Source organism: Pleurodeles waltl, chromosome 11 (genome assembly GCF_031143425.1).
Source record: "Pleurodeles waltl isolate 20211129_DDA chromosome 11, aPleWal1.hap1.20221129, whole genome shotgun sequence".
NCBI lineage: Eukaryota > Metazoa > Chordata > Amphibia > Caudata > Salamandridae > Pleurodeles > Pleurodeles waltl.
The window spans coordinates 811641571-811655815 of NC_090450.1; the positions used below are offsets into that span (position 1 = coordinate 811641571).

General features: G+C 40.7%; 1 protein-coding gene across 1 annotated transcript in view; it reads left to right on the forward strand.

Moving 5' to 3' along the window:
• Window positions 1–12546, forward strand: part of CABP7 (calcium binding protein 7) — an 840279-nt gene extending 827733 nt beyond the window's left edge. Inside the window, exons 4-5 of the mRNA XM_069212590.1 lie at window positions 565–718; window positions 11995–12546. Of these exons, the coding sequence (XP_069068691.1) occupies window positions 565–718; window positions 11995–12122 (282 nt within the window). The 3' untranslated portion in view covers window positions 12123–12546. The remainder of the gene's footprint in view (window positions 1–564; window positions 719–11994) is intronic.
• Window positions 12547–14245: the final 1699 nt, after the last annotated feature.

Here is a 14245-nt window from a genome sequence, read left to right on the forward strand (position 1 = left end):
AGTCTGTCTCTGAGAAGTTACGTGCGATTGGCTGGATGCTCTCTGCATCAAATCGCATCACAGCAGAGTTAGATCTCGAGAGGCCGTCTGCCGTAGCGCAGACATGTGGCTGCTCTTACTGTCACATACGTGGGGCTAGTGTTATCAAAGGCAGATGAATAATGTTGTGGGCTTCACTGTTCCGACTATCACCTGTGTTTTTTATATGTGTGGTTATGCTGCTTTCAGAATCATGATTGTAGGGTGCACTGCTACAAAATGGCTTAAGTTGTTTAAGGGGCCTATGCCTGGTGCCTGACTAGAATGATGAAGTCCTGAGTAAGACAGTCTCGATATCACGTGTATTTGTGCAGTGGTACTGGGTGGTGTACAATGTACTAAGAGGCATCTGTGTGCACTGTCACGGGATGAGCATACTGTGATAGGCATTCTGGCCCGTGTGACCAGTGTATGAATGCAGCATGTCAGGTGTTGGAGAGGCATGGGATAGAAGTGTAACGGGTTGTTCTCCTCTTCAGCGTGACAGGCATGTGACAGGAGTGTAACGGCTGTTCTCCTCCTCAGTGTGACATGCAGAAGCTGACAGTGGATGAATTGAAGCGGTTGCTTTATGATACTTTCTGTGAGCATCTGTCCATGCGGGACATCGAAAATATCATCCAGACGGAAGAAAAGAGCAACCTGGAGAACCCTGATGCTTGCCCAGTGGACGTCGAAAGTAAGTAACACCCTGAAACCCACACTCGGCACCTCTCAGTCCCTCAGCCCTGAAAATGTTCTCCTCCAAACCTGGCCCAACCCTGCTACCATTAAACATTATTCATGATATTAGGCTACGTTCCACCATGACTTTCCAAGATGGAGAAAATATGTGACTCATTTGACAAACATTTAAATTGTCCAAAGCAAAGAAAACTCCACACACCAAAACCTCCAATTTGTATCCTGTGTAGGTAGAAAATAAATTACTTCTTTAACATTAAATCCACTTTATACCTGAATGGACCTAGTAGACTCCAATCCCTGCTCTATTACTTACTCGGTGGGCATAAAGGGAAGCTATTACTATTATACCAATTTAAAACAAAGAAACAATAAGTGTATTGAGAGAAAGAGAAAGCGAGCAGCAGATTATGCAAACCCAATCTATTCCAAAGAGGCGAAGGAGGTTTAAGTCAGGAACTGCGGAACTATCTCAGTAGCTTGCCACACTTATCCTTATTGTATCACTCCAGGTCATTCTGAGTAGTAAGGTGTTAAAAGGCTCCGAATTACCAGCTCCGAGAATCCCAGACCAGGCACCTTGGCCTGGAAACATTTGACCTAAACCTGAACGCAGAGCAACAGAGGCTGCAGGACAGCTGCTGGGTCTAACAGAAGGTTGTGCTGTAAATGTCCCCCCAGCTCTCCCTTCTCCTGCTCTGCTCTCCCCTACCAACCGTTCTGTAACAAATGAAGCCCTTGCATCCGTTACCCATGATCTGACCTCCTGGTCCCAGTCCTTAAATAGTGAGGAGTTCCTCCTTCCAGACAGGTTCTTTTTTTCCTACTGTAACTCACAGTGACACATCCCATTTTCCCTCTCACCTCCTATTTTTACTTGCTGTTTACCGCAGGTCGGTAGGCTCGACCTAAGGTAGAATTTACCTATATGTTACATTTATACTTACTTGCTAGCTAGAAATGAACTGCCTTGAGCGGTGTGCGCTTCCTGATCCAGTGAGAAGCCGGGACGGGGAGAGGTGGCAGGAAGAACGAGGACGTGGGGAATGGGCCCAAGGAAACTGACGTTACGGATGCTCCCGCCTTGGTCAGGTGCTAAAGAGCAGCACGTGAGGCTGGAAGTACGGCAGTTAAATTTGCCTGGATCCAGAAGTCTTTCGAGGTGAAAACTGGCCCTCAGGCAGCAATGTCAGGAAGGAGTGTCTATGAGGGTAAGCGCTGTTCGTGATGTTCGTCAGTACGGCCATGGAGCCAAAGGAAGCCCTCCTGAACACAAGATAATCCTGAGGCTCAGGTGGAAGACGAGCCCTTCCTGATTTCCAGGGGATACCTAGAATCTTTAATGAAGCAGGCTGTTGATGCTGCTGTTCAAAGGGCCAGAACAGACTCCAATGAGGAACAGCAGCCGGGCCCAAGAGACAATATATTCAAGGGACATATCTTCACGAAATATTATCCCATATTAGGAATGCATTGCTTTTTTCATAAACACCTCAGGAACAGGATGAATTTTACACAGTACAGAGCTCCTCCTGCTGATAATTTGCTACTCCTGACGTGATAAGGAAGATAACTGACAAAGAGCGGAAAGATGTGGACAAGGCATCAAATACTTGTTCTCTCAATAAAAGGTACAGTACTGAAAACTTTGAGGAACAGTTTCTATGGACCACAAAAGTGAACACAACACTCTCCTCAGTGGTTTCTATGTCTGCTGGCTAAAATAGAACTCTTTGCCCAGTTTTTGTGGGATATTTAATTAGATAATCTTGGTCCGGCCGTCTCTCCTGCAGGAGCAGCGGTTCAGGAAATAAGACTGCTCAGGATGAAGCCATGGAAGCTGAATGTGGGGCAGAGATCTCTAATCCAGAAACTACCATTCACAGGACCTAAATTATTTCGCAAGGAGCTAAATGACATGGCACAGAAATCTGCAGACAAGAAAAAATCCTGAGGCCATTCAAGTTTTTTCACAGTATAAAACATTACTCAAAAGCAGATAAGCAATCTTAAAAGAAATCAAAAACCTTTTTCAGGCTTGGCTTGAGGTTGGGTGTCACGCTGGCAAGGAAATCACAGTTGAACACCTCTCAAAACCAAGAGCAGCCGAAATGGCTGTAAGAAAGTAGGAGGAAGGCTGCAAGGGTATTTTTAACAATGGTCAGAAGTGATAGTCAGGATTCTTAGTTCCTCTCGCTTATAAAAAAAGGCGGTACCTCTTACATTTCAAGGAAGAAACACCAACAATGTGGTTCAAATGTACACCAAAGCCAGAAGATCCATTAGGAGACTACATGTTACAAGGCATTCAAGAGCTCATTTCCATGAATGTGGTGATGCAAGTTCCACTGAGGCTCAGGAGTTTTATTCCATTCTGTTTTGGTTCAGAAACAAAGCAGTACTTTTCAACCAGTCATTGACCTCAAGGAACTAAACACATGTATGTCTCAGAGACTTTCAGAAGGGTTACACTACAAACCATAATCCAATTGATTTAAAGTGGTGACGTCTTAGCACCCCTGGAACTACAGGACACCTTCTTCCACGACCCCAATCATCTGCACAGTCAGAAGTACCTGAGGTTTTAGACAACCACTACCAATTTCAAAGAATGCCATTTAGCCTCTGCAGTTCACCCACGGTTTTCACAAAGGTACTAACTAGCACTAGAGGTCACAACACTACAGTTGAAGGGGATATTTATTTTTCCCTGTCTTGACGATTGGCTTTTGAATGCTTCCTCCTTTTCTAAGATGCAGCAGAATGTGAATACCGTTTGCAGCTATCTTCAGCACTTGGGTCTAATGATCAACCAGATGAAGACACACTTGGTTCCACTAAAGCAAGCAACTTTTATGGAAGTGGTCTTTGATACTGAATTGAGGAATGTTTTTCTCCTGAAGAAAAGGATCAAAGCTCTCCAGTCTATCCATCTTCACCTTTTGTGGCAGCAGCAGGGTCCGGCTCAGAGTTGGCTGTAGGTTTCAGGGTTTCATGGCAGTGGCCACTGCTTAAGTCCCTTGGGCTTGTTTTCTCGTGAAATCCCTGGTCAATCACCTCCTGAGTTACATGGGTTGCGCATCTCAACATTTTGAGTACATGATTCCAGTTACCCCCAGATACTGGAAGATCTTTAGTGGTGGTTAGTGGACACCGATTTAACAAAAGGAATCCCTTTTCACCTACCTTCCCCAACTTCTGTTAAAAACTGATACCACCCTTTGAGGCTGGGGGGCTATATATATAGCAGGAGGCAAGGGGATAATGGTCCCACATGGAAAGGAATTATTTGACCAATTGGAGAGAGCTTGTAGCAATATGGCAAACAAATCAATGATTTTCAATCTCAATAGGAGGAGGTGAATTTGGTAAGGATGAACAACCAAGAGGCAAGTTTTTACCTGAACCACCAGAGGGGAACAAAGAGTTGGGTTCTCGATAATCTATCAAAGATGATTTTCTCGTGGGCAAGGCAACATCTGTTGGAACAAGGGGCGGTATATATATTGGGGAAGGCAAATGTCTAAGCAGATGTTCTGAGTTGTATAATGCCTTCCTCTGTGACATTTCATGTATCTCAACATTATTTCCTACAAATATGCAATCAGTTTATACACCACAGGATAGACCTCTTTGCATCACTAGGAGACACAATGCCCCTACAGTTTTGTTCAGAGATATGGTGCCCTCATGCACATGCAGTGGACGCCTTATCAGTTCTGTGGCTACACTACTTGTGGAATGCATTTACTCCGATTTCCCTCCTCCTAAGGGTGATTCAGGAAACTTATGAGGAGAGGCTGCTGGTCATATTGGTAGCCTCATTTTGACCAAGGCATCACTGCTTCTCTCTTATTAGGAAGAAGGCTCTTGAGATTCTCCCACTCGACCCTTGTCCACGTTCATTGCTTAAGCATCAACTAGAGGGGTTCACATAATTAAACCTGACAGCATGAAGTTGAAAGGGAAGAATTGGAATATTTATGTTGCTCTTTTTTATATCTATATTTTATTGGCACCTTCAATGCACAACTACATACTGTGTTCAGAATGCATTGTGCTACTGCAGCAGACATCAGGCTAACAAATGAATAAAGAACATTTAGGTTTCTCAGGGATGCGGCCACACACACTTCCACGGGTCTGGAAGACTGTCCACTGAGTTCATATAAAAAGTGAATGGGCTTTTTCCAGTCATGGGGCATGTGGAACACAGAAGCCTCTAACTCAGTAAATCAATTTTTAAATTCTTGATTTCTTGACAGATGAGTTCCTCAAAAGTTCTTCTCCCGCCGCTCTAGTGGCTCAGTGGGCAGAAATCAGGCAGTTTTGGAAGTCCTCCTGTGGTTTTGCAAAAAAAAAAAAAAATCACTATTAGTTAGGCATCTTTTTAATAGTTTTAGGCTATGAAGGCCTACTCATCACAATCTGGTACCGACCTGGGATTTGTCAACGGTGTTAAAGGGACTCCAGGAACCTCCATTTGAGCCTTTACAGGCGGCAACTGTTAGGAGGTTGAGTGATAAGTTATCCATTGTGGTAGTCTCTTATCTAAGTTTTTTCCCCAACAGGGTGGTTCTGAACCCAGACCCTAACTAAAACCCAAATGTCAATTCTCAATGTAACTGTTTCAGGAGTTGGTCCTTCCAGTGTTACAATCCTCTTCAAGTTCTGACATTCATTCCTCCTTGTAGGTGAGATGTTTATTCACATATTTATAGAGAAGAAAAGCTTTCAGAATTTCCAATTCCTCGATTCCTTGTCTACTTTATATGGGATGGCCAACATAAGGAAAACTCAGCTTCCACCTTTGGTGGTGGCAGGGGGGGGGGGTGAAAGAGAGTATATCACAGGCTTTTAGATCAACAAATGCCGAGTACCCACAGGATGTGCAAGGTCGATCAACAGGATCTGTTTAAGCTTCATGGGCTGGGGCAGTGGGATCAACCTTGTTGGTGATCTGCAAGGCGGCTACTGGTTGACTTCACACACGTTTGTGATTCATTATCAACAAGATTTAGTGCAGTCTTTTAACAAGAATTTTGGTTTTGGGGCCATTAACACAGCAAGGAAGTAATTGTTGTATATGTGATTACAATTTCTTCTCATTTAAGCATACAAATTGGTGTTTGTGCAAATGATTATGCTTGGTATATACTGAACCAAGTGACGAATGGGACAAAGAGGACAGACAATGATAATGAAATAATTACCTACCAGTAATGTTCATTACTCTGAATCACAGTCCTCCTCGTTCCAGTCCATTCCCTTACCACCTTCCTTTATTTGCACCTCTTAGGATTTTGATTTCTGCTTGAGAATAAACAGGAGGTCGGAGGGGAAGTATATCACTGTGTCTTACAGTAGTAATACAAAATGGACCAGCACAAAATGGACTAGCATCCTTTTTCTCCTTTGCTAAAACACCTATACCCTCTATTGATTTCAGTCATTAAAATGTATTTGTCATAGGTCTGGTAATTACTTATGGGCAGACTATCTACTTCATAACCTTAGGCGCCTGCTGTGTGTTCACCGTTCTTGTATGGCAACAGCATTTACTTGTAGAGTGCTGCAGCTCAGATTAAAGGTACACTAGAGTACCGTAAGTATTATATCACTGGTTCATTCGGAGGGTTTCATTATTTGTCCAATGGACCTAAGCTATAATATTATGCCTGTAATGGAATGGTGACATTTTGTCTTACACTGCCGTTAGAAAAATGTTAAGTCATCCATATTTGGAAACTTATTGTGATGTACATTGATCTTACGTGGATAGGTTAACTCCGTCTGGCAATATGTAACTAAAATGTTTGCAATTTCATAACATTTCCACTTTTCTCTTTTAAAATACCATTCACTTCTAAGTCATCTCACTATTACCCAAGGTTCTCTCTTCCATTTTCACCATCTGCATGCAGGGTCTCCTGTTAAGTCTATGCTTATAGATTTGTTATGCTTTAGTGTGTATAGTTAACAAGAAAAATAACATGTTCTGACAAATATTACTATGTTACCTCTTTCCATCCCCATCCCCTCCTCGGCAGTAAAGACCCATTGCCTGTCCAATGAATCAACAAAGGAATTATCCCTCCATTTATTAGAAAGTACAGTAGTAAATTAATTTATTAGGGACGTAGACCATTAAACTATTCCATACACAGACATAACCAAAGGCTCATTTCATAGCATTAAAACGATAAAAGAACATACATTTAAATCCATATAAATTAAAACAACAGTACTAAAGTATCAATTATTAAAATCATCTAGTATGTTAATCGCCCCTACTTTTGCTTCCCAATAACTTGTAGGAATTTCTCAAGTGCAATTATTACATCTAAAGTACACAAAGCACAAACACCTTAAAGCTACATGACGAGCTAATATCATATTTCATGAAAATAGGCTTTATAAATGTACACCTTTCTCTAACATAAAGCCTGCAGTCCAACAAAATGTGCACACTAGTACATTTCATATTTAATCCACAGTTGCAAAATTCTCCAACTCTAAAAGTCACATTGGGTGATTCAATAGTAAAGGGCTGATACCCAGTCTATATTCACAAAGTATTTTGCAAGCATGGATCCAGTAGACCTGTAGTGCACGGATTTACCTCCTCATTATGCCATGATTACAATAAGTGGATAACTGATATTTTCGGACCTAGATATCTATAGTCTTCTTCTCTAGACCAAATCTCTATTTTCATGTATCCATCCATCTGTGACCTTTTTATAGTGGGAGAGTCCTAGAAGGCCAAAGCATAACAATTCTTTAAAGGCTTTCTAACACTTGTAGCTCATGACAGATCACTATGGAAGAGGTATTTTTTACAAAATTTGAAATTTTGTCCTCACCATCCATTAAGAGTCTGTTTCAAAATCTTAAACAAAGTTTCATAGAGAAAGAATATCATGAAACAATCTTTGTTTCTATTACAAGCACTTCAACTATGGACGAGTGAGGGAGACATAGCAATCTCTTAAGATACTGGCCTTCCAGCACATTACAATCATAAAAGTCACTCATACAAAAGATCTCTGTACTAAAGAAGAATTCTGTTTGTACCATTACCTTAAGTCTTTTAACACAGACGTAATATCATAAAAACCATAGACCTTGTCAAACATTTCTAACCCAAGAACACAAGAAATTGCTCTTGTTTGCACCTCATTTAGACAGGAGCTCCACTCTAAGAATACGCAAAAAAGGAGGTCATGGTGTAGGCCATTATTCAGCAATATCTCGAGACATAAAGCCTTCATGGTTTAATTCGACACTTGCTCAATTAACCCTATGCACTTCCTCCACAATATTTAAAATCCCTACATTGACCACCAAGTTATTCAGATTTTCCCACAATTTATCATTATTTAACAAATCAAATGCAGCTATGAAATCAACAAAGTAGCAATAAGGTTACCCACCCATTTTAATTGACTTCTTTGCTACTGCCTATAAACTGAAACAATGATTAATGGTCGCATGTCCATTTGTAAAACCACCTTGTTCTATGCATATGAGATCCTTCCATAATGTCCAAGCTTTCTTTTAGATACTTCATTAATAGTTTGGAGAACACTTTTAGACTCACATCAGAAAAGCTAATCATCCTATAACGCAAAGGATCACAAGGATCCCCCCTTTTTGAATATATATATTTTATAACTGCGCCCTTCCAGCTTTCAGGCACGGTTCCCGAGGTTACCACCAACCTACATTCTTGATAAAATAGTGAAGCCCACCAATCACTATTTACCTTAATAATCACGGAGGACAAATTGTTTGGCCCGGCAGCCTTAGTAAACCTCAGTGCGATAATCGTTTCAGTAATCATTTTTATCGATATGCTATTTAGGAAATCCTCATCATACTTAATTATGAAATGGTCAGTGACCCCATTACAATATATCTGTTTAAAGAACTCTAACCACTTGACTACTGGAACCACACAATTTTCTGGGGATTGCCAAGTCTGTACTATCTTGCACCAGCATCCACAACTTTTAAACATTTTTAGATTTGGTCCCCTTTATCACCTCCTGCTACTTTCCTTCAAGAAATGTACTTTTTTTCTGCTTAATTACTAACCTATATTCCATTTTTGTTCTATCATACTCACTCTTTTTTGATAACTATCTTAAGGCCCATCTTTCCCTGATTTCATTTTTCTCAATTTCTTTTTAATGACTGGCAACGAGTATCAAACAAAGTTACTCCTTTCTTTTTCTGATAGGATACCCTAATGTTTATGGCATATATATTCCTACAATCATCCTTCAAGCAATCAATTATTCTTAACATACATTACTTATACCAATCACAAAAGTTACTTGTGGATAATTTTATATCATCAATTTCTATACAAGTCTGTAACTGGGTGAGTAACTCAATTTGCTTATCTCCAAGACGGGCTATGCCTCTTCTGGAGCATTCAACCATAAATGGAATGGGGGATCTAAGGGCCATATGTACGAATACATTTTCCCATTGACACAGAATGGGAAAAACACTGTGCTATATCTGGCCCGAATATCCTTACCAATTTCAGGTCTCAAAAGCATGCTTAGAGGAAAGTTGTCACTCCCAGTTTCATATAATACCCTAAAATAAAATACTAGGTCAAAGTGCCTTTATAGGAACATATATGTAATCAATAGAGCAATTCAGCTTCCCAAATCTAAAGGTTCTTTTTGCCAGAATATCCCCTTGAAATCTCCCAGTCATACCATCCCTAAATTAAGTAATATCTCATTACATTTCCTGCCAAAGCTTGAGCTTGTTGTATGATTACATTTGATTGTATGATGAATTACAACCTGAGATGTACCATAGTCAGTAGTTACTCCTTCCTCATCGTTTTTGTATAATTTGGTGTTAAAATCACCCATAACTATAACTAAGCTCTGTGAGGCATTAATCAACAAATTACATACATCTTCCTCTAGTTTAGCTACCTGATTAAAACGACAAGTCATATTTCCCAAAGACACATACACATTAACCTAAATAATAGATCTGAACTGTGCAGCATTTGAAAACAGCTTCACAGCAGTAATTTTAATCCAGTCACATTTAGCAGCTAGGGTACAGACATTCATTGCAATATTACTTGAAGATAAACTCACCAAGGCCCCAGATACTCATCCCTGCCTATTAGGGAAAGTGGGAGAGTAAGCATGTGCATGCTCATTATGTACCGGATTTATTACTTGGAAGAGTATGTTAGATGACCACTGTACAGAGGGACACATTCACGATCTTTAGTTTGCACATGCATTGTGCAATGTAAGTTGAATCCAAAAGCCAAATGAAGACCCATTCACATTGTTTGGGCACTTTACCCCTGCATGGGTTACAGAGATCATGTTGTTTGTTTACCATAAAAACATTTTCTCCTTCCACAGGAAGCTAAAGTTCAGAATGGTTTCATATATGCTCTCCATTCGGTACAATGACTGACCTGGTAACTCAGTACCCTGTTTTCTCGGTTGCAGGAACACTAAACATGATTTCACAAACCACAAAAGCAGTCGGTAAAATCACTTTAGGCCTGGGTTACAACTGCAGCCAGTCTATGTTCCATGTCTCTGTCTGAACTTCCACAGCAAGGTGATAATATGCAATGTTCCCTCCTGCTATGACACTTCTTCCCCTTTCCTACACCACTGTCCTGATCCGCCTTCCTTCTCATAACTCACATCAGCCTTCCAGGCACATATTTACCAACTGCTTAGGGTAGGTGGTAAATGTATGTGTTAAACCTCTAGGACAAGGTAATACAATGTAGGAATCTGGATGTGCACAAATATTTTCCATTCCGAGGGGTTTAAATTGTAATTGCAGGAATTCCATACAGAGTTTCTAGTTGGTATTATTAACTCCGGGCACTGGGAATCTCCGAATTGAATTCCGCAATATTCATAATCAAGGCCTGAATGCTTTCAGTTGCAAAGGTAGAACATTATGAACAACCAAATTCGGCTTTTGAGAATCATTGGATGTCTGCGAGGTTTCTCGATCAACAATGGCCACTGAGAATCATTGAACTGTTCATTGGCGTAATATAAGCACATCTCCATCTAATCCTGCTTAGGTAGACCTGGTGTCTACTGACCTGAGAAGGCCCAGATTTCTTAAATCCCACATTGATTTTTGGTGGTAATTAGATAGCTCTTGCCCTTGCATGTATGCTCCGGGGTGTAACTGCCCTTCAACACTGGTTGGCGATGTTCATTGTTTATCAATGTGTCCTGCATAATAATGTAATCTGCATCCACATTGCTGATAAGCGAGGCAAATTAGCTGCCCCTGATCAACCACAGGCAATTTATTAATTTTCAGAATTGTATCTAGTATTCTTGGACCTTGAAGACAGGGATCCACATTGGTTAGCTTTCATCAATCATGACAATGGTAGGGAGATCGCAACTTGCTTTGGTATGTCTGCCTGAGTTTAAAAGATGTCAAAGTATCGACTTCTCTTGTTTTTGGAATAGTGTGAAATTATCTATTTTTGAAAGGCTTCCTAGCATGGGGAGTTACCATGAGTTCTGTTTTTCCAAGATGTAAGACAGTTCTCATAAAACTGAGCTGATGTGTGTGAATACAAGTATGGAGTTCCAACTAACCAGAATTTTAACTTTTTGCTGTTCTCTTCTATTTCACCTTACATTCCTTCCCTGCTTTTGTCCTGCACTATGTCTTACCTGAACCATCTTTCCATAATTCTCTCCTCATTTATCTCTTAACCTAATAACCTTAACATATACACCAAATGCACTGTACCTCTACATTTCACCATCAACAATTTTCGTCACTCCTGCTGTACGCGTCCAATCCATCCTCCTTCTGTACTTTCCTCCTGCTATCCCATTGTACCTCACCATCTTTCCTACTTCCTGCCAATTCGCACATCTTTACATCTTCACAAAACTATTTTCTTTCCTTTTCTACTGCTCCACATCTTTACATTATTATCTGATCATTTCTTTCTACTTCCATTGTGTACCACATCTCCACATCGTAATTGTTGCCTGATCTCTCCTGATATTCCACTCAACCTCATTTTCTTCATACTTTAATTTCATCTTCCTCATTCTATTTTCCTACCCTTCAAATTTTAATTCTTCCACTTTCCAAACCCTGTTTATTTTCACACGTTTTACCCTTCATCTCTTATCTAAACCTTTATTTATTTTTTCCAAACCCCTTTCCTACACTGTTCTCCTGTTCCCTCCATCTGTTTTTATACTCACTCAGCCTCTCCAAACCAGCAAATCCGACAGACCTGTGTACGGAAGAGCCTAATCTGTGCATTTGCCATCGCCTTCATCATTAGTGTAATGCTGATCGCAGCTAACCAGGTCTTACGCAGTGGCATGAAGTAGCAGAAGTGGGCACTTGATGGAGATTCGCACAAACTTTGCAACAAAAGGCTGGAACCAACAGGGCATCAAACATTTCTTCTTGAATTATCAGCCTCCTGGGATGCCCAGACGAACTTCATCCTCACATCCAACCCTCACACCCATTCTGCCTCGCTCGGGGTGCCCAGAAGCTTCCACAATGGCCATGCAGAGGTGCAACAGGCCTTTTGCAGATTGGATAGGGAGTGCAGGATCGCCCCAACTTTTGCAGTTGGACGAGGAGAGCAGCCGGGACTCGCATGCCTCCATATGGAGACAGGTGCATGAACGTGCATGGAGAACCCCTTTATCCCATTATTGGGGTGCAATATTGTCTGCTTTTCTAATGTTATATACCATTATTAATAGTAATAATATTAAATGCGATATACATATATATATCTATATTTATGATAAACTGTTCATCAGTAAGCAATAGACACTTGTGAGAATTTCCTACTGCATGGATCTCGCATAAAAGGGCTGGACTTGAATACATATAACTTGTCTCCATCTCAAAAGTCTCATCCTCCCTCAGGGTCCCCAGCACTAACTGAAACCCCAGCACTGCAACCCATGCATACTTTCATGCACCCATAAACATGATCACCTAAACACCATAACCCATTTACTCTCACACACCTCTATAACTGATAAACCGCATAGTGCAACCGCTGCTCACTCTCATATAGTCCTGGTAAGTAATCAGTCAGCAACTGCAACTGATACAACTCGTTCACTTGTGATTATCCAAGGACTACACTTTCAGTCTCACAATTCAGCTGCATTCATACAGTCATGGTAAGTGATTACTGCATCTTATGCACTCTCATATTAAGGGACTGCGATCCATGCATACTCCCACAATCTCCTGGTAAGTAAATATCCAATCATTAAGTTCAACACACGCACAGGTAAACACCAACATTAAATGCGCACCCATGCCTCCAACTTATGTCTTGTCACTCACCCATGCTTGTTACACCCATGATAAGTCATCACACAAGCCTTGCAACCTATGCACAGCCTCATACAGCCATTGCATTGGATCTCTTGAGCAATGCAACCCAGGGGCATATTCATAGGCACAAGGTAAGTGACCAAGCCAGTACTACAAACCATGCACTCTGATACACTGACCATCCAATCACTTCAATTGTATTTGTCATATGTTAGCTGGAACTGCACATGCGGATGGGCACAGTGATAGTGCAGACTTGACACAGGGGCTGCTCTTCAAGCAACAATACCCACTAACAAGTACCATGTTTTGGACTTTGATCTAAAAACAGGGACATAAATGTTAAAAGATATGAGTACCCAGATTCCATTACCCACCAATCAATGTGTTTCAAGCTAAGAAGAGTGGCAGAGTAAGTGTTTACTTATGCAAATCCCTAATAGTGCAAGAGAGGCAACTTTGCAAAGATAAACATTTTACAAAGTATGTTCTCTTAAGGTAGTTAGTCAAGATGAAGCACAACACGTATATGTGACCATAAACGAAGCCAGAGGAAGACTCACATACTAGGCATGTTCATGAAAGAAAGAGGAAAAGCCATCACAGTATTCCATTTATTGGAACAACAATAAAGATTAAAAGCCAATATTTCAAATGTGCAATGAAGCACCATGGCAAGCGAGTACAGAAATAAAGTTTACGTCAGGGTAGCAAGGCGAGCACGTGGACAAACAGATGACGAAATTGCCAATTTTCTTGAATCAGTGAATCAAAACCTTTTTTCCAGGTATAAGGGTAAAACAGATATGCATCAGAAGGCTTGGGAAGCGCAAGAGAAAAGGAGAATTATTGAATCAATACTTTTGTTCAATGTCCACAAAATGTTTTTCACCAAATGCTAAGGGGTACATATTACAATCTAGTGTCACAGTTTAGATTCTATGATACGTTGTCTTAGAACTGTAAGGCTTTTGTAAGTGGTCATCTGTATCTTGAAACTAAGCGCTATCATATAGAAAAGTGAAAGCAGAGTTGAGGCAAGAGATGAAAGTGCTACAGCAGCATAACCTATAAATACCCCCACTGACCTCACAACAAAAATGAGCAAGAAATCTAAATACATAGGAAAACTAGTTGAGAACTA